This window comes from Pteropus alecto, unplaced genomic scaffold (genome assembly GCF_000325575.1).
Source record: "Pteropus alecto unplaced genomic scaffold, ASM32557v1 scaffold98, whole genome shotgun sequence".
NCBI classification, from domain to species: domain Eukaryota; kingdom Metazoa; phylum Chordata; class Mammalia; order Chiroptera; family Pteropodidae; genus Pteropus; species Pteropus alecto.
Genome location: NW_006443570.1, coordinates 37,705 through 64,042, shown reverse-complemented (window position 1 = coordinate 64,042; position 26,338 = coordinate 37,705). Strand labels below are relative to the sequence as shown.

Genomic DNA, 26,338 nt, shown 5'->3' with positions numbered 1-26,338 from the left:
TTAAGGCTTGAGTTCCTAGAAAGATTCAAAGGAAGGTCCTAGGGCCTCCATTAGGACTAGGGAAGAAAGTGATGAAGAAGGAACTGTAACGCTAAGTTAGCTAGGTAGGTATCACTGAGATAGTAGTGAAGAACCCTTGGGAGGGCTCACCACACCTACCTCCTCCTAAGCACCAGCTCCTCCCCGGAACCCATGCCTGTGCCTAGCCTCTCATTTATCTAAGTATCTACCCTATTTAAAAATCTACCTAATGTGCTGTCCTTTATAATTCTCTTTCCAATTAAATATTCAAAATTTCATCTTACTTTCCTTCACTTATGCCACGTTATTTATTCCTCATCTCAGTGCTCACTTCTTACAGGAAGTCAGCTCTGATAACTCCACCTGCCTGGGTAATCCAAATGCCTCCTCTCAGAGGTCCATCTGGCCTTGTTAATAATTACAACGTTGTGATAAAGCATCTGACTCTGATGCATAATTGGGCTCTCTGTGATTGTTTCTGAAGCAGAGTATCTTTTCCTATAAACCAGAAAGCACATGAAATAGGGCTTTGTGATCTGACACCTGTATTACAAGGAATATGTCTGAGTGGTTTTTTTTTTAAGCTATCTAAAATAATGAGGGTTACCTATTTCCAATCTCCCTCATTACACTCAGCTTCCTATGGGTTCCCCATAGCATCTACTCATTGTGGGTACTCAGTCAGACAATGACACTTAATGACTGTCTTGGTCTCTCTGAATGGTAAATTAGTTGCTGGCAGGGACTAGAACAAAAGCTCTAAAATTCTCCTGGAGTGACTCAGCAAATATATACTGAGCAAAGATTATAAAATGTTGAAACTATGCCTATCCTTCTCAGGAGATAAAGGCTTAGGGAGGAGAAGAATTTTGCTTAAGAAGAATTTGGTCAATATAACATACCTTTTTCTGATGTGTTTTGTTCCGGATTTAGCAGCTCTTCAGGGGCACAAGAATCAGCTATGAGGGGAGGGGACATGTTAGGCTGGCTCCCGTGCTGCTCTAACACCGCTTCCAGTTCGGCCATTTCCTGCTGGAGCTTTATCAGATTATCTTGCATGGTATCCCTCTGCTGCAAACACAATAAATGACACCAAGAAAGTTACATTCTTGTAGAAACTTGCCAGAACATAAGAATATGTCACACCAATTAATTTTAGCACAGGAATTAAAAATCATCTAGTATGAAATTATGAGTTCTGGATGAATACCTTTTAATCCAACCATATTCATGCAATTAAAGCCCATGAAATTACAGAATGACGTTTGAGGAAAAAAGATTTCCTCAAACTCTCCCAAACAGACTGCTTTATTGTGATGTCCTTTTGAAGTTGGTTTCTTTAAAGCTTGGAAGCAAAAACAAATTAAGGTGCTTAAACACTTCTGATATTTAAAATTAGCATGACTCTGTTCATGTTTTACATTGGCTGTGTTACAAAGATTTGATATTGTGAGACTTATAAGAGATTTGAGTTAGTCCATATAAAAATGTCTGATTTCTGGCTTGTGAGGACTTAGTTTTCTGGGATTCTTTGAACGTTTAGTCTCTAACAGAAACAGCAAAAAGCTAATTCATTAATTTATCTATTTGTTCATTCAACAACTATTTGTTGACCATCTATTTTATGTCAGACACTGTGCTAGTGCTGCAAATATAGCCCTCATGGTGCTGCCATTCTAGATGGGGACAGGGCACCTAGAGAAAGTCACAGAAGGACCTGTTAGAGGGCACGATCCAACAGAAAGAGCCTGAGGAAAGCCTGTAAAGACAGTTATTGTTTTCAACTCAGAAAACCTTTCCTGCTTATAGGGCTCTTAATGTTTATTTTTCCATTTCAAAAAGAAATCTGCTAAGTCTAAGGTTTTTGATAAGCAAAGTATCTGGTAAGATTACCAGAATATTCATTTCTTCATTACTTTTTAGCAGGAACATCAATGGTTGCCAGCAACCCCTGGGGAAACAAATTGTTTCACACTCCATTTCTTCTTCTCATCCTTGAAAATGACTTTGTGACTTTGCCCTCTACTAAAAACTAGCCATCTACTCTCTCTTGCTACACTGAGCTCATAGTTTTCAGGAGCTTTTTATGACCAGAAAATGTATTCACAATGAATGGCTTCCAGTGTGGCCCTGAGACTGTCTGGCTGCCCACGTCCGCGGCAGCGCCATTGCCACCACGTGGTGCTCTTGAGTAGTTCCATCACTGATCAAAAAGGGATGGCCTCAGTCAGTTTGGAAGGAAACCATACAGACATCCATAAGCTGCAGAAGCTGTACTAGTCACTGCTGCCACGACCATCACAACTAACCTTTATGTGGCCATTAAACAGGTTAGAGAAATCAGAAAAAATAGTAAAGGGGAGAATTATAGTTAGATAAGTTTCCTTTGGGTTTTCTCAAAGGAATTACTTTATAACTTAAATGATTCCCTGTAAGCAATTGGCCAGATACATTTGGGAGACCAAAACCAAATTGCTTACCAAGTTTTCTTGATTCCAATTCTTAAGTGTTTCTAAAATTAGTCCTACTCTTCTATTTCCCAATATGCTACTCAGAATTCTACTTTTCATACAGCTACCTTACTGTGGAAGTTCCTTAAAAGCCACATTTATCATGCCTCTTTCTTTCATAAGGACCTCAGTGGTATACCACTGCTCAGATAAATTACTTTCTGAAAATTATATAATTATTACTCATTATCACCTTCAGGACAAAGTTCAAATTCCTAAGCATAATATTCAAAAAGCCCTTCATACCCTGATCTTATTATCTCTTATTTTCCTCCCAAACCACCCACATGCCATTTTCCAGTCACACAGTACAACTCTGTCTTTCCTGAGCATTCCATGCCTCTGTTCCTTTGCCTCTATTGCTGCCTCCCTTCTCTTTCCTCTTAGAAAATTTCTCATCTTTCAAGGCCCAGCTTGAATGTCTCCTTCGGAATCCCCACCCATAACACATCTCCTGTCAGGAACAGGTGATTCCTCACTATCTCACTTGCACTGCTAATGCATTAGTATACCAAAGTGGAATACGGGACTCTCCTTTGATACAGCAGTGCTTTCATATGTCCTTGCTACAGGACAAATAAGTTTTGAAAGTTTAGCTTATTCACTAAATCCAGTGTTCAGTGGTCTGCAGTGAGCTAAGTGGTATGCATGTATGTGTGTATATCAAATAAAAAGTAGCATGAGTTCATGCATGAGTTCTATCCAGTTGATCACAATCTAATTTGAGGAGACAAGGTACCGAACACACAACTGTTATACTATTGATTCTAAGGAATGATATAACCAAATGTAAGAATGTGGGATGAATTCTACTGACTGCAGAGGACACTAGACACAGCCACACATGCTCTTTACCTGAGTGGTTAAAATATCGCTCTGAGAAGACAGCCTTGAACATTCTCCAGAGAGGCTAGTTTCATTCTCATACTCAGATGCTGCTTCATCTTTAATGATAATAAAAATAGAGATACAGATGTAAATAGACAGCAAATACTGCAACTTGTGGTATCTGGCTATTCCCATTGGCAGGACAAATATCACTTTAATGTCATGCAAAATGATTACATTCCTTGTTTTGGGACACCCAGATGTCCTCTATATATCAAAACAATGAAAACTAGAAGCAAGTCCACCAACCATTAGGGCATTAAATCATGTTCAAATAGAGATGTTCTGGCTAGGTGAAAAACTTTTAAGAAAAAGCACCTTAGGAGGAACATGTATAAAAGTTTAAGAAGCAGTTACTTTAACTGTACTTGGAAACTCATAAAATGTACTCCCCCAAAGACACAAATATTTAGTGCATTTCTATAAAACAGATGGTTCTAATACCTAAGTTTGAATCCACACTCTGCTCTTCTTGATTATATTCTTCTGGGCCAGTTTCCCTTTCATCATCATCTGAAACCAATTCCTTGTCACTCAGAACTTCCTGGTTTTCAGACTGATGCCTCACTTGTTTGGAAGGAGGATCAAACATCAAGAAAGGATCCTGGGTGTTCGGATTAGCAATCAAGTCTTCCGATGCACTGTGTTGTGAGGAAAATAAGCTACTAGAACATCTCGCTTCCTCACTGAGGTGATGTTCCTGGGATGCCTTTGCTGATGCTATCCGGTTACTGCTGTCATTTAAACTATTCTTCAGTGATACCAGGTTCTCCTCTGTTTTCTTAGATAGACCGTCTGTGGCAACAGCATTATATCTGGTAGATGAAGATGGTACTTTGGTGACTTTACCAAACAATAAGTGTTGAAAGCAGGGAAGCTCTTCATCCTCACTAGACACATCCTCTTCTGAGGACTCTAATTTCCTAGCCCCTCTTCGGCGACCTTGAGACAAACTTGTATGGGCTAAGGGACTAGGGCTCCTTTTGAATTCTCCTTTCTGGACACTTTTGCTAAAAACAGCAGATCTTTCCTTAATGCCACTTTCATCAAAGCCGATATTCTCTTTTATTTTGTCATCATTTAACAGGTCATCCGGTGTCTCAGAACAAACCTGAGAAGCATTACTGTTTCCCATAGGTTGCTCTAAGTTATCTGAAATCTGACATAGAGAGACATCTGCATTAACAGCCTGAACTACTCCTTCATTTTCTCCTTGCCTTTTTATTTCAGGATGTTTACAATTACTTAGAGGAAGGCTTTGCTTATAGACTTCAGGCTGCATGAGACCCAACTGAAGCACAGCATTTAATTTTGGTCCTCTGTTTCTACTTAGTTCTGCTTGAATGTTTTCACCACTGGAACCTACTTCATTGACACTAGAGCCTAGTTCGTTAGTACTGGAACCTGCTTCATAAATACTGCTTGAGCTGCCTTCTTTAAAAGTGCTTTCTCTAATGTTATTTTGGCTAATTGTGCCCACTGTACTTTGAATGATGGTCTCATTTCCTATTGTTCTTTCAGGGGATATTGAATGTTCTTCAAACTTTTCCTCTGACAGATTTTTCTTACATGTAGTTTTAACAGATGACTTGATGGGAGAAATGGATGGCATATGATATGGGTTTTGTGAAATTCCAAGTTTATTTGCAATAGTGAGTTCAGTTTCATTTTCTCTGAACTGAAATGACTGACAAAGCCTAGAGACTTCTTTTATGCCATATTTAGCATAATCTCCTGGCTTTTTTTCTTTCTCACAAACCACAGGAAAGCCTACAGTTGTATAAACTGCCTGCACATGCTTGACGTTAGACTCTTTCTTTCCCTGATTTTCTTTTCGGTCACATTCAAGAGTGACTTTTGGACTTTGTTTCCTCAAGGACTTGGAGTAGGCATAGCCTGTTGCACATTCCTTTTCTAGATTTCCTGGGTTTGAAAACAAAGCAAATGACTGACGCTTTGAAACCTTGAATGTATTCTGTAAATACTGCGTATCAAGTTCATTCTCTTCTATTTCAATGTTTGTCTTCTGAGTGTAGTTAACTTCACATCTCAATGGATCTTTAAAGCCCTCTGCATCATTTCTAGTATCTTCAGAACAACCATGAATAAGTTCTCTGGGGTTTTTAATTGCTGCATGATGGTTTGGTGCTGTCTTTACCCTCTCTGGGATGTCAGGTTCCAGTAATGAGATACTATCTTGAGTGCCATAATCTGTTTCAGGCACCAATAAAATACTGGTACTCTCTGTAGATCGATCAGTTTGTGAACCTCTTCCTTCACCGAAGATCAAAATTTTGGGGTCCTTGGTACTATTAGACACTTGAATTGTTCCTAGGTTCTCTTTTATTTCTTCTCTTTGAAGGCTAGGATTGACAAACTCTTGAAGTTTATTAGAACTTGAACCATTAGTAAAAAAACCAGGTATGTTTGTTACATTTAATTCTGGAAAAGCATCACTGGCAAGTCTTTTATTGATTGTCTCATTTGGCTTGTTATTCTTCTTGGCTCCAGTTGAAGATTCTTTATCTTCTATGAATTGAAGTTTTTTGCTGTGTCTGACTGGCATTTGGTCAGAATTTTTTTCCTTCAGCTCTTCACTGCTAGAACAACTATCAATTTGTAGTTCAGTATGATTAGGTGGGCTTGGATTTCTATTGACTACTAGTTCAAGTGCATGAATATGCCTGGTAGAGGACTTCCTCCTCAGCCTATTCTTCTTAACTGCTTTTGAACTGTGGATATTTAATTCTAGTTCCATATTGCTTATGCTGCTGCATATAGGTTCAGCTTTAGTTTTGAAAGTAGATTCTTTTTCCAATGATTCTGTTGGGTTTGTATTTTTCTTCTTCTGAACATAATCACCTTTTGTTTCATTCTCATGACCATTATTAGTACTATTCATCACATGACCATTCTGCTCTATTTGGTCAGTTTCCTCAATTATGTTTTCCGGAGTTTTCTGAACAACTGCCAAATCTATTTTCTTGATAAAATCCTCAGGATGAAGGCCTGATGTAGTTCTCCTTTTACGCTTTAGTTTATTTGTGAGGGGATACTCTTGTGTTATCTGAGGTTCTATAGCAGATGCTCCTGTAATTAGATTTTCAGTTATGTGGCTCAAGTTAGGGAGGCTTGCTTTCCTCCGATATGTTTTCCCAAATATTTTATCTTCAATATTACTTTCTACCAGTTTGGAGTGAACTCTTTCGCACATTAAAGCACCATGAGGATCATTGGCCTTTAAAGCTATTTTCTCTGAAGCACCAGAGTATCCATCTACTTCATTTGGAACTTCTACCACATTTGATTCAGACCTCCCATCAGGTGAGACATCAGAAGTTAATATTTCATCACGTCTGGAAAACCACTCATTAACTTTCTGTATGCTACTATTCCGTGTTATCCAAGAAATATCTTGAGAATCTCTAGGACTGTCAGAGCATGGAGGTTTCTGCTTATTCAGTTCTATTCTCCCATTCAGGGGATCAGCATTCAGAACTACCTTTTTCTCTGTGCTGGAAGTCTGTATATCGTTACATGTTTCCTTAGTTTCAACCCATCTGTTCTGTTGGCTCCTTGCTAAGCCAGGCTGTTTGCTTTTATTACAGAAGTCAGTCTTTTCTACATTCATTCTGTCTTTAGTGTATAATAAACTGTTCTCATGCTGTAAAGAGCTGGCATGAGCATTTGTGCCACATGGCTCCACATGCAAGTTTGAAACAGAACTACCCTGATATTTTTCTGGATGCTTCTCAGCTGCATGCTTCTCAGTGGTAGTCAAATCGTTATTACTGGATTTACGATGTTCAATATTCGTTATATCCTCAGAAAACTCACAAGCATCTGAAGATATACAAAAACAACAGGTGATTAACAACTGAATTATCATGAAAAAGTGCACTTAATACAACTTAGGAGTGGAAATGAAACTAGCTAATTTTAGAGAAACTAACCTCTTAAACAACCAAGTATACAAAAGATGTAACTTATACTCTTTTACTTAATTCCTATTTATCTAGATTCTCATTAGTTCCACCTGAGACAATTAAAATTTTAATTTCAGAATTTCCCCTACTCATAAACCACACCTCCTATTTCCCTAACCTCTAACAGTGAATTAAAAGCAGACTGTTTGGACATCATACAGTGCTCTGTTTTATCTTCGGACTCATATTCCCTTTATTTAAATACCAGTACGCAAAAGAAGAAATATAAACACACCAATTAAAAGTCAACGACCAGTTACATAGGTTACTATTATAATCATATCAGTCGAATACAACTGAAATAGATCAGACTGTACCATAACATCTGAGAAAGAACGATATTCTAACTCTGCCAAGAGATGTTGTAAATTATAAATGTCCCAAATGGCCTTCAGAATAATCTAATTACAGTTCTGTATCTACTCATTCTCTCTTCAGTGCCTGTTATGTTGAGAAGACTTGCCATTATCCTTTTTTGCAGGATTCAAACTGGCTTCAGCCTTGGCTCCTTGAGGGATGATCTGTAACAATTCGTGATCTCCCACACTACAGAGAAAAGACAGAAGCCTTAATGAGAAACACTAATTATATACTCAAAGAGCTGTCAAATGAGCAAGATCAAGTATTTTAGCTCCTCTGGGTAGGGTTGCGGTAAGTTGATCAATTTGATTCACTTAGACTGAGAATACATAGTCACAAAAATCAGAGCAGGAGTATAGAGCATTGTTTTATGGACATGCCAAAGAAAGCCAAAACTTAAAAGATAGCCCATTTAAACAACAAACAGCAGCCAAAAATACAGCAAAGCAAAAACACACAAAACTTAAAAGTATATCTTAATGAGCAAGAACAAAGATCTAAACAAAGGGAGCACTAGGGTGGAGCAGACATCCCAACAGAACGCAAAGAATGCGCCATTCTGTAACTCTGCCTTCTGTGCTTCTTTACAGGCTAAAAACCATTTCCTCCCAATTGAGAGATTAAGAAAAAGTCATTTGCAAACAAAATCTGATTGGCAAGGACACCATCATAATTTAGACAAGCCATCACAGATACTAAGGTCAAGCAATAATTCCTAAGGAAAGCAATTTGACAGGTAACACAGTTAAGGGCTGCTTGTAGGTTATTGTATAATTTATGTAGACAAAGTTTGAGGAATAGATGGAATTAAGGAACAGAGGAAGGAAAGAACTGAAAATGGAGTCCTTGAATATTTTCATCAGCCACAATTACCACTGTGTTGATACTACTGTACATGAGGAACTAAGCTAGAACACAGCAGAACCCTCTGGTGGAGGCGAGTCTCTGCAGATTTTTGTTATTTTAAACTTTTGGACTCTTTACTAGGAAATCAAGCAAAAAAGGTATTTTCTCAGCTATAAAATGAGGAGATTTTATACACAATAGAATATACAGATGTCAAATTATGATGTACACCTGAAAATTATATAATTGTATTAACCAATGTTACCCCAATAAACAATTTTAAAAAATGAGGAGATTTAAGTAAATGGTCTATTTCAGTGCCATAATTCTAAAGAAATACCAATCGTTAATATTAACTAAATACAAAAATGCTAGCTTCATAGACAAAGGTTCTCTGACTCACCTGCAAGAACTTGCTTTATTAACTGTTTCTTCAGAAGAATCGGATCCTAAAAAATTTCCCCAGATACCCCCAAATAACAAGTCAATAAAAGGACTTTTATTGAAAGAGTTAAACTCAAAAAACATACTTTTTACAAGACAGATATTCATTCAAGAAATATTTACCCAGCTCTCACTATATGGCAGGCACAATGATACATAAGTCAGGCAATACAGAGAAGTGATTATAAGCATTGGCTCTGAAGCCTGAATTCCTAGATTTGAATCATGGCTCTGCCACTTACTAGTTTTACAACCTTGGCAAAATTTCTTAACCTCTCTGTGCCTTAATTTCTTCAGCTGGAGAATAAGTATAACAATAGTAACAACCTCTGAGGTTTGTCATGCATTTCAATCAGTTATACAAGTAAAATACAACAGTGTCTAGACTGCATTAAGTACTCATAAATATTTGCTATTATAGTCATTTTGATTGTTTTTATGATACGGTCTAGGAACTTTAGGAAGGGAAAAGACATACAAATAATTTCAAGAAAATCTGGTAAGTGCTATGGTAAACATATGGTGGCGCTTGTGAGGCCAAAGAAGGGCCCCTCTCTCCACTTGTTAATATGTTCTAAAAGATAAAATGATTAGAGAAAACTGTCTAAACTAAGCTCAGCTTTTCTTAAAAGTCTTCTAGTCTAATATAATTTATATTGGATCCTTTCAAATGCTGTAGCCAACCCATCATGTTCTTTCTTATCCCAAATCTCCATCTTTCCAATGTGGAGTGAGTCCTCACTTAATGTCGTCAACAGGTTCTGCAACTTTAAGCAGAACAAAACATATCCGAAACCAATTTTACTATAGACTAACTGATACAAAAGAGAGTTAAGTTCCAATAGCATCTCAACGTCATAATAAAAACAGAAGAATTATTTGAGGAACTGCTATATATTTATTTACACATACTTGTAACTGGACATCTTTCTTTTGCTCTCTTTATAAAGAAAGGTTCTTTAAGATGAGAGCTGCATCTTTTACATTATTTATAAACATACCATAAAGCTAGTAAAATTATTTTTTTCCACTTCCCAAAGCTCTCTGCCACTGTGTAAATTATGACCAAGGTTTTTGGTAAAGCTGTAAAACAAAGAATCCAACAACTATTGCTCTAAACTTACTAAATCTGAGACTCTTACCCAATTCAATGTAGACAAACTTATTCTGAGGTTGTATCTGTTGCTTTGTCCTCAGAGATCTCACAATTCCAAGGTTAGAGAGTTGGACGCTAAGACTGGTTTCCTGCTAAGCAATAAAGAATGATTGACTAATTATTGGCTAGTTCTTTGATTTTCTTTTTTTTTAACCTGGAGAGAAACTCAAGGTCATGGACAAAACAAATAGACTGTAATTAATTAGCTGAAATTTATGATACCTGGAAAACACACTTGGCAAACTACACGCCAACATGTGTTAAGTTCTGTGTGGTTTGAATACTTTTTCTTCTCTCTGTTGTTTTAAATTTTTCTAAGAAATGCATATTTTGAAGCTAATACTTTATATTATAGAAAAAGAATAAGATTCATTTAGTACACATTTCCAATCATATCTAATAACAGTGTTGGCAACTAAAATAAAATAAATTTTTAAAAAAGAATAAAAATACTAAAAATCCAGAAGTCTTAAGAACATTCGGTACAAGAAAGAATATTTAAAAACATAACATTACTCTAATAAAGCTTTCCTTCTTCTCTTAGAGCCCTTCAGCATCTACTGAAAAATGAATGCTGGTACTATAAGAATTATTATCTTTGAGATCTCTATTGTCCATTCGCATATGAGTAACAACAGTGCAAATCACTGCCTTTTTGTGTGTGACAATTACACGTTTTAAATTGAAGCAATTTTCAAATGTTAAAACTGATTTTCTTTTCAGGCAACTTTCAAAAGAAATAAAATAGAAGATACTTCCCTCATGCCTGGAGAATTGCCATAAGATGATTATTTTAAAAACTAGCAAGCTTAAAACCATCAGTGACCTTGTGGCTATTTTAGACAAGCACGAGAATGGATAAAGCACTTAAAGTAGAGGAAAGGCCTGGCCTGTAAGGTCTTTTGCCCATACTGGGCACATAGACCTTCTCTCAATTCCTCTAATCCTTCTTCATTAGAACATTTGCCCAACCACTTAATTTACCATCTTACCTTGTTTACTGACTTTTTATATAAATCACTAACTCACTAATTCACAATGCTCAATAAAGAGATGTTACCAGAATAAATGAAAATGGCTTTACCAAGGTAGAATTTTCAAGTTCACTCTGTCGAAGTCTTTTGGCACGGTTTCGGTAGCCCAAACTTTGGATGATAGAAACTTCTTCATTTAGATGTTCAGGAGAGTTATTTTCCTTTTTTGAAAAGTTGTAACTGTTTGCAACTGTGAATTACAAGGAAAAACATTATTTTCAGAGTTAAAAAATGTATTCACTGTAATCAAAACACCAAGAGAAATCCTGTGTATGCTCTTAGTTATATTAAAAAAATGCATTAAAGTTTAGCTAAAAAAAATTTTTTTGAAGTTTGACTTATGACAGAAATGGTATATTGGTAGAGAAAAGACACTGTTCTATGTTGCATAAATAAATATTTTATTAATCTTTATGCCCAGTTCTGTCACCTGCCCCAGGTGAGGAGTACAGAAAACAAATGCTATCATTTTGTCCTGGAAAAGCTCTAGATAGAGCGAGGAATGCCAGTTCTATAGGAAACTGTTAAGAAATCAGTGGGTCTAACTTGATCAAACATTCATCGTCTCCCTGATCAGCTGCGGGGCCTGGATCCATTTAGAGACTCCTGGCTACACTAGGCTTCAGCCAGGAAAGTCTCCATAATAACCAGAAACATGACAGCCAGACCTAGTCAGATGAGGTTAACCTTGGTATAATCGCTCGATGTAGAACCTGGGGAAACCACAATTACTCGGGTGCAAGGCCAAGAAAGGAGCCTTTGTCTAATAGCAGACACAGCTGTGGCTCCCAGTGTTACTGATAGTCATTTTCCAAAGGGAGACATCCACCCACTTTCTTTCTAGTTTCCGGTGCTGCATGGGTCTTCTAGTACTTATTTTCTGTGGAATAAACATCACATTCTCAAGTATATTGTCTGGCCTATGGCACTGCAGGGTCACATTTCTTCCTGGGGTCATGTTATACCTTGTGAGAGTCTGAAGGAAAAGTTTGGGTAAACTTCCTGTAAGAGGTCACTTCCTATAAGAGAAGGGCCAATCTATAATATTTTCTAAATCAACTTTGGAAATTCTGCTCCCAGGAAACAAATACATAGACCATCAAAGTTATTTCTACTCCTTTTTCCTCACCTCAATACTAAAAAGTTTGCCTATTAAATCGCATTTCACTGACTCTAAGATACCAACCATGTAAGAAGTACCATTATTTTCTATACTACCAATAAAAAACACTAAATTAAACAATGACACACCATTGATGGTAAGTTGCCCTCAATGTGAAAAATGTGAATCTTATGATCAATAAAGTGTGAGACCAGTGGGAATGATTTAAAAGATAGATTACAGATAAAGAGCTAAAATTAAACTAAATCAAAAGGTCTTATCACCCATTCAGAGAAAATAATTGTGTAAACTTCCTCCTGAGTTTTAATGGACAGCCACTTGAGCACTGGCCCCTGGAGCTAAACAACACTTACACTGCAATCCCGTGTCAAGCTCAAAAGCATGAATGATTTTCAATAGCTCTTCAACAAGTTGACTAAATCTTGTACTTTCTTGTAGGCTTCTGAAATTAAATTGTTTGAGAGATACACTTAGCAAGTAATTATCAACTTTTTAAGGACAAAATAAGGAAAGACATGTAAACAATTAAAAAAGATGCAGCAACAGGAGAAAAACTATATTCAAAGAACAGAGCTTTCAGTGACTTTACACTATAATCAAAACATTATTGATATTAAATAGATTTTTATAATTTTTTTTTGTCATTCAAGTCTTCCGAAAGCCTACAGCTATCTAAAATAATGGCACTCTAAATCCATAGTAGGTATAAATCCAGTGCACAGAGAACTTATTATTCTTAACATATGAACCCTATCTACCCAACTTCCCACTAGCTCTCAAGGATTTCTGTCAAATGATGACAGACAATGCCCAAAGATTTTCATTTAGTAAAGCTGTAAGACAATATTATTCATTTATTCCTTTAAACATGTGAGCAACTAATATGTGCCAAATACTGGAAAAAGTGTTGATTGAGACAGACCAAAGCCAATGTCCTAAGAGAACTTAGGTCCTGTCCGGAGGGATGCACGGTATGTAAATACATTGTGTGTATGTAAATAATTAAATAGAAATAAATTCAAGGAAGAAAATTAAAAGCAGGATCAGAAGACGATGGGGGCAGGGTGGTACAGTCCTACTTTAGATAAGACTGCAAGTTCTAGCATTGACCAGAAGCATTAGAAAAAGGCAGTGAATTGCTAATACCTGTCTAAGGCAGAGGTACCATAAAACTTTCAAGAAAATGCCTTAAGAAATAATTTACTCTATCAGCTAAACACTTTTTTAAACATTTTCTACTGAGGAATGGTTTGATAGGAACACAGCTACATTATTCAGGAATTTCTACTTTTTTACTGCTGTTGTTGCTTCCATCCTCCCATCACTACCCAAATTGTATACCTTTTGGTTATATCATTCTTACACAAAGGACACTGTGATGGCCCTTTCTTCTGGTTGAGAAGTTTCAGCATGCAAAATCTATAAATTATAAAGAATGAGAAGAACAATTCGAGTTACCCTTTTTTGTAGAAAGAATATTCAAAGGCAAATAGCCATGAAAAGATAATCTCACAACTGCCCTTAAAAGCCATTTTAAAGGTAATGGCAGGTGAATTACAACCAATGGCTTTAATTATTTTTGGATGCTGCATTAGCAAAAAACCAAAGTACATAAGCAATCATCTATGAAAACTGAACTTAAATGCATATGGCTTACTGTTATGATCAAATAAAACTTATTAAAGAGTTAATATGGCATATTTAATGATAATTATGCTGCATCATCAGACATAAATGGCAAATAGTTCAAGTAAAATGACTATAATTAGTTTAAATACTCAGCACCTCACTACAAAGCTACAGTAACCAAGACAGTATGGTACTGGCATAAAGATAGACATACACATCAATGGAATAGAATTGAGAGTACAAAAAGAAACCCACACATCTATGATCAATTGACTTTAAACATCAAGATAATTAAATGGAAAAAGAATAATCTTATCAACAAATAGTGCTGGGACAAACTAGATACCTACTTGTAAAAAATGAAGCTAGACTCCCACCTCACGCAACACAAAAAAATTAACTCAAAATGGATCACAGAAATAAATGTAAGAACTAAAACCAAATCTCTGTAACCTTGGGTTAAGCAGTGATTTCTTAAATAAATACCAAAAACACAAGCAACCAAAGGAAAAAACAGAAGCACTGGACTACATCAAACTTAAAAACTTTTATGCTACAATACCATGAAGAAAGTGAAAGGACAATCCATAGAATGAGAAAAATATGTACAAATCATATATCTGATGGGGGATTTGCATTCAGAATATATAAAGAATGCTTATAACTCAATAATAAACAAAGAAATAACCCAATTAAAAAAGAGTGAAGGTTTTGAAAAGACATTTTCTCCAAAGGAGATATATAAATGTTCAACAAGCCCATAAAAGATGTTCAATATAATTAGTCATTAGGAAAATGCGAATCAAAGCCACAATGAGATGCCACCTTACATCCACTGGGATGACAATAATAAAAAAAACTGGTATTAGGGAAGATGCAGAGAAATTGAAATCCTTAATCATTGTTGGTAGAAATATAAAACAATGCAGCCACTTTGGACAACAGCTATTTTGGAAAACAATTTGGTAGTTCCTCAAAATATTAAACAGAAAGTTATCATTTGACTCTGTAATTCTTCTTCTAGATTTCTTCCCAGGAGAAACGAAAATATAAGTACATGCAAAACTTGTACACAAATATTCATAGCATTATTCATAATAGCCAAAAAGCAGAAACAATCCAAATGTCCACCAATCATGACTAGAAAGACAAAATGTGGTATATCCACAACAGAATATTATTCAGTCATAAAAAAGAATGAAGTACTGACACAAGCTGCAATATTGGATGAACTCTGAAAACATTACGCTAAATGAAAGAAGCCAGACAAAAGGCCATGTATTGCATGATTCCATTTATCTGAAATGTCCAGAACAGGCAAATCTGGAGACAGAAAGATTTGTGCTTGTCGAAGGAGGTGGGAATGGGGAGTAGCTGCTAATGGGTAAGGGTTTCTTTTGAGGTGACGAAATGTTTAAACTTAGATTGTGGTGATGGATGTAAAATTCTGAATATATTTTAAAAAACTGAAATGTACACTTTAAACCGGTGAATTTCATAGCATGTAAATTATGTCACAATAAAAATGTTAAATAAAAACCTCAAGGCAGGGAGAAAATGATCTCATTTTAACATTAACAATGCCTGACATAGTGTCTAGCAAAACCAAGCTGCTCACTAGAAGTCTAAGGAAGTCTTCTGGGACACTTAGGCTTTAGAATGGCTCTGGATATCGAACAATTTTGTTGGTAGTCTCAGACAATGAATATGGCTAAGAAGACTTGAAGAACACATACAATATACTCTAATGAGTCAGCTTCCTTAACAAAGGAAATAACTGCTTCTATTGGCTGGAAATGTTTATAAAGATCAATGTTCTCTTAGGAAGAAGACAAAAGAAGATTCAAGAAAAAAGAAAAGTAGAAAGGTAAAAAGAGAAGAGAACAGAAGAGATAGCCATGGTGATCATTAAAAGCAGCGATTCACTCATACAACCAAAATTTACTACATGTCTGGCACTGTTCCAGATGTAAGGGATTCAGTGGAAAAGCAGAATAAAATCCCTGCCATTATAAAGGACATATTATTCTGGCTAGGGAGGTGACTAGGGAAGGAAGCAGAGAACAGATATGGACATTGAAGAGAGCCAAGAAAGGAAAAAGGGTGCTGAAAAAGCAGTGGGACTGGTGAACCAGACACTTAGGGAACACTTTCTACTGACCAGGTCCTTTAACATGCACTGCCCTCTCTTAATTCACACAAAGACCCTTAAGTATTATCTTCATTTTATAGGAGAGACTTGTCCCAGATTCACAGTAATCAAGTGGTAAAGGTGATATGGGATCTGAAATTGAACTGCAGCAAAGTTCATGGTCATTCTACTGGAGCAAGTGAATATAGGTAGGTATAGCCAAGGAGGCTCAGGGGATCTTCTTTACCTATACAGATGCTTTAACTACCAGCAACAACTCCTTAGTTTATGGAAAAAGGGTATCAAAAAACTACCTGTATTATATGTAAATTCTCTTTAAAGAGCCACAGAATACAGGATATCACTCCTTGAGAAGAAACAAATACTACCCGTACTCTCTACCATAAAGGCTCTAGGAGGCTTCAATGCATTACACTGACAAATGGTACAATTCAACAATTCAGAGTGGGGATAGGGAGAAAATTCCATGAGCATAGTACTGTGGAACACAGTAGCTAAACTATAGTGTTGTAGCCTGTACAATAATTACATAAATAACACAAGAGAACTAGGTATGTAGAAATCAACCAAGATATGGGTTCCAATCTCTCTTTCTGCTAGAAAAAGAACAGATGCATAAAGGTTATTAACTAAACTCAAGAGAAAATGTACTTGTACATGACTTGAAAAGACTGAACTAAGGAAAATATTGACAGATCAAAAGAATATTGGCATCTCCTTTGGGGCTCGGAAGAAAAAATTTTTAAATTGTTTTAGAGCTTTGGGAAATTATATAATATACCAATTAAATAAGAACACATGTATAATTTCTACACAAGGTTCTCAGTGAAAAGATCTAAGACAAGTTTTGGGCTTGGATTTCTAATGCTTAAGGAGAGGCAACACATTTTTAAGCAAATGCAGTATGTTTTCTGAAGGGTGTCTTCAACTTTTTAAGAAAAAGCTGATAGAAAATAGTAAAATCACAGTGCTTCAAACTAATTTGAGGGATTTTTCAGAGAGTACTCATTTTTAAGCACATCTATTATACCCGGAGCAGTTTAACAATGTCATGGAAACTCATCTAATTTTGAGCTGTTTGTTCAAGTCTATCCTGGCAGGAAGCAATAAATTAATAGTTCTAAGTCTAGGCAAAAATAAAGGCAGGCTGGCTTTTGGTTACCTTTGATTATTTTGGGTGGCCTGGATTCCTGTCAACAGAACTAAGATTATGGACCAATATGATCCCTAGTTAAAGGAAATAAATACCCAGAGTCCCACAGCTTAGCATCTCAGCATCCTTATGTTGCTGGTCTCACCGAACCCTGTCAGTTTCTATAAGGCTCTATTTTCTTAATCAAATCTCGTTTGCACTTTAGTTTCGACTATTAAGAATCTATCCTGAACCTGTTATCTGGGAGAGTGTGCCTAGGCGCCATGCCTGGTATCCCAGTCTCATGGGTCAAGGCCCATCTCCTAGGGACAAGTCTTAACCCCTAACCCTTAGCCTCCTATGGCTGAATCCCTGCTCCATTTTGTCCCTTATAACCTCCACCCTGAACTTCTGCTCATTTCTGCTGCTACACTCCTGAGAGACTATGTATGTTCAATCTACTTGCTAGACTATCCATTTCTTGCCTATTTCTGGACTACTGACATATCAACTCATTGCTAGACTCCAAAATCCCCTGATATTATGATCTAATGTATCTAGCTATCAAACATCCCTGACAGACTCACCACTTACCTGGATCTCCTCAGTCAGCTGACTCCAAGACTTGCCTTACTTGGTCTATCTGCTCCTCACACCTCAGCCATCCCTGGTCTGGTCCCTCTTATTATCTCAGTATCCTCCAAATAAGTGTATGGGGAGGTCATCATTCCAGAATACTGCTTACCAAACTTTCATGTGTACAAGAATCTTCTGGAAAATCTTGTTAAAATGCAGATTGATTCAGAAAGTTTGGAGTAGAGCTGAGATTCTAGAAAGTGCCCATGTAACGTGATTGCTGCAGGTCCACGAGTCCCACTCTGAGTAGTAAGTTCCTAGAGCTGCACCATATAATACAGCACCTACTAGCCACATGTGGCTAGTGAGCACTGAAATATGGCTAGTCTGAATTGAGATGTACTATAAGTATGGAAAAACACAGGCTTTTAGAAACTTACTACAAAAAAAAGAATGTCAAAAAAAAATCTCATTAATATTTTCATACTGTGGGAGGAGGAAAATATTTTCATATTGATTATATTTTGAAATGGCAAAATTCTAGTCATAGTTAGGTTTAAAAATATAAATATATAACTGTAATTTAAAATTTTTTTATTTTACTTTTTAGTAATATGGCTACCAGGAAATTTAAGTTATACCTACGACTCATATCTCTTTGGATAATATGGTTCTAGGTCTTCCAAGAAGTAGTATACATTTCATTTGTTATTTAGAAACTGTAAGCTAATGTATGAATGGCCTAATTATTTTTTTCTAGACTGGTATTATCTTTTTTGTATATCTCATAAAAGATTTTACAACTACAGGCTTACCCCAGTCTATAAAGCTACTTTATCATTAGCAATTAGAATTCATCCTGAGAAAATACAATTAATGCTTGGGGTATTTTCTCCAGCTTTTTCACCATACAGATCCAAGAGGTATTCAGATTATAAAAATATTACAACAAAAGAGATGTCATGAAAAAGTTGATCTATTACTTGGGTATTATACTCTACTTATAATTCTAATATATTATTTGAAATACGGCTGGTTCTTCTGCTTATCATATTCTCTGTATTAGGAGTTGCGAGCCTTTCTCATTCTCCCCCAGTTGCTAACTTTAACCCTTTCAATCTCAACAGATGTCTGTACCTCCGACTTCACTGAGCTCAAACTACAACTCCCCCAACTCTCCATCAGAAATTTTCTGTGGACTTATTCTTCTTTTCTTTCATTACTGCTTATGAATAACAATTATTTCTCTCTCTTATATTCATTTTCTATTTCCGATCCCTTCTACTTCCTCCTGGACTTTCTCTGTCTTGCAAATGTCATCACTCCTCTGAGGGCTCCCTCCTCTTCTAACGCAACTTCTTAACACATAGGCAAAGTTAGTGTCTTCTTCTTAGGACATATTCTACTTTCTTCTCTTACCCTTGATCATATTATTTTCTCTGCCTGTAATTTCCTTCTTCCACAAGCTCTGAAAGTAATGAATGTTGATAATTTAATCTCTTCTTTACTCACTGTACTACTATGTATTCATTATTCAAGGTGACAGAAAAGCGTACATTTCAGGAAGATTCTCATCAAGAAACAGTGTAAGTCTCACGTATAAAAAATCAATCTGTAGCTCTCTGTAACCTTTTAAATATTGGTACTTTTAAATTTTATGTTACAAAAGTATTGATCTACAAAGAAACTGGTCCTACATTGAACCTTACAAGGAAGAAAGCAGGACATGTGAAATGAACAGAGAAACTGGCAAGGTTAAAACACAATTTACTTATTTCACAATTGCTTGCAATCTGCTTCCACCTATGAATACAAAAAAAACCCAAATAACTATTCAAAGTCATTTCATATCCCACTAGATAAATATGCCAATATTTTATCAGGAACTACAGCTACAACCAACATATGATGACAAAGTACTCAATGAGGCAGAATGAAACAGACTTAGAATTTTCTTTCACTTAATTGAAGAAGCTAAAGCTTCTATAAAGTTAGGTGTTTTCTGTGTTATGAAGGATAAGCACAAAAGTTAATAATGGAGCCATATAAAACATTCAAACTTACTTGCAAAATATGTGGTCACATTTTGTGGAAACAGGCTCTTTGATCAGCTCCAGACTAGAAGGGTAGGAAAAAAAACGTGGCTCAATAATTCATTTAAAAATAAATATATTCTTAGTACAGAAGTTCAACTTTAAGTGGATATAACTGAGTCAAAGTAGGGTTTTAAGAGCATTCAATAACTATTTATTAAATGTCTGCTGTGCTAGAAGCCAAAAATACAGCAGAGAATATGATCCTTATCTTCAATGAGCTTTCAGACACCAAAACATAATATTATTCTTTTCAATACTCTATACTATCTATAGCATTTAAAAGATTAGCTGATATTACTTCACATTAGTTTTCGCCGATCTATTTTTTTGAGCTATCATAGGACATCATAAGACATCTTGTATCTTAACTAAACTTTAAGCTCCACAAAGACAAAAATATCTTGTATTTCTTTTGGATTCCGTCACAAAACTTTTGTGTATGTGTGATTACTTAATTTCTTAATATGGAAAATTTGAAGCATTTACACAAATAAAATAGTAAAATGAACTCCCAGTTTAAACAATTACCAACTCACAGCCAATCTTATTTCATTCATGGCCAACATCCACTCAAAGCTCAGATTATTTTAAAATGAATCCCAGCCATCATATCATTTCATCTATAAATATTTCAGGACATATCTTTAAAAGAGACTTTTTTAGCATAATCATGAGAACATTACTCCTAGAAAATAATTTTGCTAATATCATCTAATATACAATAAATGTTCTAATATTCCTGTCTCATAAAAATTTAATGATAAAATCTAGGTAAATCGGGATCCAAACAAGATCTACAAATTGCGTTTGGTTGATATGTCTTAAGCCTCGTTTAATCTATAGCTTTTCTCTGCCTTTGTCATTTCCTTAAATACTAGGTCATTTGACCTGCAGAATTTCCCACATTCTGGACTTTGCTGGTTGTAATCCTATTGTGTAGTTTAACATGTTCTTCTAACCTCTATTTCCCGTAAAGTGGACCTACAGGCTTGATTAAGGTTTGATTCTTTTTGGCAAGAACAATTTTTGGTACTGTGTACTTTTATTACTTCAATTCAGGAGGTACATGATGGTTGCTTTGTGATTACTTTGTAAAAACAATGTAATAAATACTAACTTAAGAAAATAATAAAATAAACTCAAAAAAATTAAAGTTTCAAGAAAATACCTCACCCAAATTCCTATCTCTACCCACCTGTCCACAAAATCTTAAGGCCTACCTGAGATGAATTCATTTACTAATACAAAGAGTATTTACTGAGCATCTACTATATGCATGCACTGTTCTTGGGGACAGAAATACAGTAGTGAACAACATAAAGCCTGCTCTTACAGAATTTACTTTTTAGTTGCAGTAGACAGTTGATTGAGAAATGAGCAAGAACATATGGGAATAGTGCTAAAAAGAAAAATAAATAAGGGCAAGGGGGATAGGGAGTACAGCGTGTGCAGGGGAGTATATACAGGTCAGCAAAGGCCTCACAGAAGGTGGCAGACAGCTGAATAATGTGAAGAAACAAGCTGTGCAACAATTGAGGGAAGAACATTCCATCAGAGGAGGCAGATAAGACAGACTCTGACCAGGACCATGCCTGGTGTTTTGAAGGACAGAGAGTAGGTAGGGTGCTAGGATGGAATGATCGAGGGGGTAACTACCAGCAGAAGAGGTCAGAGAGGTAGCCGGGAACCTGAGCAGGTAGGAACTTACAGGCTATTTTAACTCTTTAGCTTTTATTCTGAATGAGAGCTTTAGAAACTGATTTTTGGTAAAGTTCAGGCAGGACATCAAACAATAGGTAACTTGTGTGTGACAGGAATGTGGTCCTTTTCATTATATGTTAAACTTTTTAGAAAAGGATCACAAGAAAAACTGGGGGACAACAGCCTCATTGTGAAGGATTTGGTAACACAACTCTTGTAATCATGGGGTTTCTGACGCAGCACAGGGGAAGAAAAAGAAAAATACTGGAGTAAGGTTAGAAAGCAGGGTATCTACTACCAGTTCTTTTTATTAGCAGAGTGACCTCAGGTCAAGCATTCTACCTGACAAAACCTCAGTTTCCTGTAAAGAAACTGTCACCCATTCTACCAGTCTCTTCAGGCTACTGTGAGAATAAAATTAAGTGCTACTTGGGAAAATGTTCACAACCTGAGATAACTTGTACCAACGTTTGTGATTAAAAAAACAAACAACCCAACAACGAGAACTCTGATTTGTTACAAAATCACTATTCCTCAGATAAGCTAGATATCAAAGACATTCTCAGTAAAAGAGAAATTGGATTCAGCTATGATACCAGATGGCTTTCATTCTCACCACTGACTCAGTTCCGAAATGATTATATTTCAGTATGGTAATTATAAGCCAAACTATACAAACATACTGTAAACAAACTTCAAACAGATGAAAACTCCAATATGTAAAAAGATAATGACTGTTGAAGAAAAAACTTGAAGAGGGAATGGGAATGAAAAGAAAAAAATTAAAATGTTCCTCTTCTAGGTCCTGATGAGAGTGCTTACTATAAAAGTGACTCAAATATTTTTAAACACTTTTCAAATCAGGCCTTTCTGCATTTTGAGCTTTCAAAATGGGTAAGTATTGGAAAATGAAGCTAGGTTAGGTTCTAAAAACCATTTTGAGCTTTCGAAATGGGTTAAGTATTGGAAAACGAAGCTAGGTTAGGTTCTAAAAACAACCACCACTCAACTCACCAGGACACTATTTTCAAAAACTCTTCTGAAAGTTAAAATTTTTATATAGTCAGGCGTAAAAAGTTAAAAAGAATGATCAATTATCAGAAATTGTGACTGAGGCCAACAGAAGGAATTTCAGCTCTAGAGACTTCAAAGAAACTGGAAACCTACCCTATAGCTACCATAAGCAACACTGTTTCCAGTCACAATCAGGAATCATTTAAGATATAACAGCAAATTGCACTGTTTTGGGCACTGTTAAAAAAAAAAAAAAAAAAAAAAGTAGATATGATTTCCATCCTAAAACTTTCCATTAAATGAGTTTAAGGTTTAGCAATGACTGGGATGCAGTTTTAGTTTAAAATTCTGTCTATTTCTAATAAAAACCAGATTTAAAAAAACAAGCTATAAAATGTGAAATACTTGACTGAAATAAAAATTTAACATTAACATTCATCTTGCATTTTTAACTTTTATGTATCTGAGTTTTTTAATTGATGGTTTATTTTGCCAGAATGAGAAAAAAAAAAGTTTTTATGACTGAGTTCCATGGAAATGTAAAATAAATGGACCCAAATGCCACATTATTGAGGACTTTTTGATCACTCTTTGTAATTATCATGAGTAAGTTTTATGCTTTTTCAAAAGCAATTTTTTTCCCCAATTGCCATTTCCTGCTTTTCTGGCTCTGATGTTTCACGAATTAGGCTGTAAATCTCATTTAGCTCTTGTTTTTGTTTGGCTGAAATGTTGAGAAGGGAGAAGGTTACTTATAAATCTTCTATCTCTCTGAAAATACAACTTCCATTTTCTTTAATCTTATTTACTTGACTCCAAATATGAAAAACGACTTTCATGAAGCACAAAGAAAATTTTAAATTTATTCTCCTTTATAGAAAGAAGCAAAAGGTGCAGCTTTCCAATTTATTTTTTGAATGAAATCCACCATTAGCCATCGCCATATTAAAAACAACTAAACTATCAAAGAACCAATATAGTATTATTTAATACCTTTGACAAATATTTACCAAGTGGCTACTATGCCTCTGAGGACACAGAAGTAAGCAATACAAACAAAAACCTCTGCCCTCATGGGGTTTATATTCTGTAGGAGTAGAGAAAAAAGATAAATTACATATACAGAATGTCAGTAATGAGAGTTACAGAGAAAAATAAAACAGGAAAAGGGGATAAGGAGTATGTTCAGGTGAAGTTGTTAAAATTTTAAATAATATTGTCTGAAAATGACAATTTTCTTTGAGAAGGTGGTATTTCAATCAAGACTTACAAGCCATGCAATTATCGAGGGAAGAAGATTCCAGGCAGAGAAAACAGCAAGCATGAAAGCTCAGAGGCAGAAGAATGTTACAAGTCTGAAGAACAGTTAAGAGGTCAAAATTACCAGAGTAAAGAGAATAAGGAGGGAGAGGGTAGGTAACAGTTGTTCTAAATTTTTTTTCTGGCTTTTCATGGAAGAGACTGAAGTATGGCTAATTTATTTTGTAGATTTAAGAGACACCATAGAAATCATCTAGTGACTGCTTGATGAGGTTCATAACCTTTGTTGTGCCCTTTGGCAGCTGGTGAAGCTCATGACTCCCTTTCTCAAAGTAATGCTTTTAAATGCATAAAATAAAAATATGTAAAATTATATAAGAAACTAATTATATTGAAATTCAGGTCTATTCAGAGGCCTCCAGGGTCGTAGAGGGCCAAAAAGAGGTCCTGAATACACACAAGAGAACTTGCCGGGGTGATGGAAATGTTCTATATCTTGACTGGGTTTCACAGATATATATATATATACACTTGTCAAAACTCACAGACTTGTACACTTAAGATCTTTGCATTTCACTATATGTAAATTACACCTCAATTAAAAAAAAAAACTTGAATATTTTAGTCCCCTCTCTAAGATGAACACAAAGGCTCACACAAAAAGTCAGAGACTTGCTAAAGGCTTTGAGGACTTGTAGTATTATTTAAATATACAGGGCTAGTTTCAGTCAAAGGTTCTCCCAAAGACCTACCCACTTATAGACACCAATCATTCCTAATTTTATTTTGCCATTATTAAGTATTTCCATTCCAAGTGATCAAGCTGGTTTTAGAGCCGAATGAAAAGTTCAAGTGCCACTAATCTGAACCAGATCCGTGCCCCAATGTAGAACCAATCGAGGCAGTTGGTGGACTGGGAAAGATAGGGAGCTATGTGTGTTGAGATGGTAGAGAGAGAAAAGGAGAGACAGAGGGGAGAAAAAGGAGTAATTTTCTATATTCTTAAAGCCCTTCAGTTAAGAAAAGCAGCAACTTTAATAGCTTAATCTTAACAAACATAATTTTTTTCTTGTTACTATGTAAGGTCAATTCTATTGATTTGCATAGGACATAATCTAAGAGGAAGAATCTCAAATTAATAAATTCTTCTTTTGACTTACCAGATTGGACACTCTAAGATTTTCTGCATAGCATTAAGGACATTTTGTACTTCTTCAACACGATCCGCACATAAATCCATTTCTTCCTGTTACAATGAACTTGAACACATAGGCTTAAATGTATGCTTTAAAATGTTTATAAAAAACAATTTAATTTCATTGTCATTTTAAATAAGAGAAATTTAAAATTGGAGTGCTTTAGAATTATAGCGACCATAGAACTAATGACAAAAGCCTTTCTTAAAACTCTAAACTTTTTTTTTTTGTAATTAAGACCATTTAAATTCTCTGTTTTCACATATAGCCTCCAACCACCTCCTTTTGGTCTTTCCCTTTCTCCAAGCAAAGGTGACTGATTGGGTGAGTGGTGGTTGCCTCGGATTTCTCCAAATCTCCCGGCTGTTTTCTCTCGCTTAAAACAAAAATCAACAAAAACAAAACCAACACCAATCAAGGCTCTCCACCCTTGGTCTTTCCCAATTGCCTGCACTCATCTCAGGATCCTCAGGCACACCAATGCCAGCGGCATCTGTGACTGACGCCCCTCTACTTTCCTCTTGTCCCTTCTCAGAAACGCGTGTGAATACAGTTCTTAAAGGCTCTCCCTTCCCACAAAAATCCTGTCTCCTCCTCTTCCCAGACACGTTCCTGCCTCCAGTTCTTCCTCAGAGTCCAATTTTCACATAAACCAGCCTATTATGTCGTTCTCCTCAAGACATATTCCAGTTCCTATCATCAGTTTTCCTCTTCGGCCACACCCAGTCCCCTCCCGCACCCTTGGCTTCTCCCCTCACCCCGCGACCCACAAAGTGCACCCCTCCCCCACAATTTCCCAACTCAACGTCTTAGGCTTCTCAGGTTCCACTCTCAGCCCGCCCCTGCCAGACACCATCCATCTTGCTCTCCTTCACAAGTCCCTCTCCCCATTCTCACCACACCTGTTCTCACCTGTCTCCCGAAGTACCCTTGAGGCCCCTCTCCCTTCTCCAGGGCTCTCTCACCGTTACACAAAACAAAGCGTCTGGGCTTCCCGGGTTAGGGGGTCCAACTTATCCAAAAAGCCCCGCGAACCGTCCTCGGTCCAGAAGCTTCAACGAGCTTACGCCGCGCAGTCGCAGTTTAAATTTATCTGTAATTCCCGCACTTTTCCGTTGCCACGGAAACTGGCCTCAGCGGCTGAGCAAGAGCCTCTCAGAATACGATACGGAAACACGTTATGGAAGGGCGGAGCAGAAAGAGCCGAGAGTCTC

General features: G+C 36.3%; 1 protein-coding gene across 11 annotated transcripts in view; it reads right to left on the bottom strand.

The window, feature by feature from the left end:
* Positions 1 to 26,269, bottom strand: part of BRCA1 (BRCA1, DNA repair associated) — a 46,496-nt gene extending 20,227 nt beyond the window's left edge. For 3 of the 11 annotated variants that reach the window (XM_006924563.3, XM_025041688.1, XM_006924564.3), the window contains exons 1-12: positions 26,037 to 26,269; positions 25,089 to 25,187; positions 19,922 to 19,975; positions 13,710 to 13,787; positions 12,722 to 12,810; positions 11,296 to 11,435; positions 10,198 to 10,303; positions 9,015 to 9,060; positions 7,869 to 7,951; positions 3,864 to 7,262; positions 3,387 to 3,475; positions 924 to 1,092 (exon numbers count right to left, since the gene is read on the bottom strand). In XM_006924563.3, coding sequence (XP_006924625.1) covers positions 924 to 1,092; positions 3,387 to 3,475; positions 3,864 to 7,262; positions 7,869 to 7,951; positions 9,015 to 9,060; positions 10,198 to 10,303; positions 11,296 to 11,435; positions 12,722 to 12,810; positions 13,710 to 13,787; positions 19,922 to 19,975; positions 25,089 to 25,168 — 4,333 coding nt within the window. In that variant the 5' untranslated portion in view covers positions 25,169 to 25,187; positions 26,037 to 26,269. Of the gene's footprint in view, positions 1 to 923; positions 1,093 to 3,386; positions 3,476 to 3,863; positions 7,263 to 7,868; positions 7,952 to 9,014; positions 9,061 to 10,197; positions 10,304 to 11,295; positions 11,436 to 12,721; positions 12,811 to 13,709; positions 13,788 to 19,921; positions 19,976 to 25,088; positions 25,214 to 26,036 lie in introns of all 11 variants that reach the window. The other 8 variants (XM_015599253.2, XM_025041689.1, XM_015599258.2 and 5 more) reach the window with 8 other exon arrangements.
* Between the last annotated feature and the right edge of the window lie 69 nt (positions 26,270 to 26,338).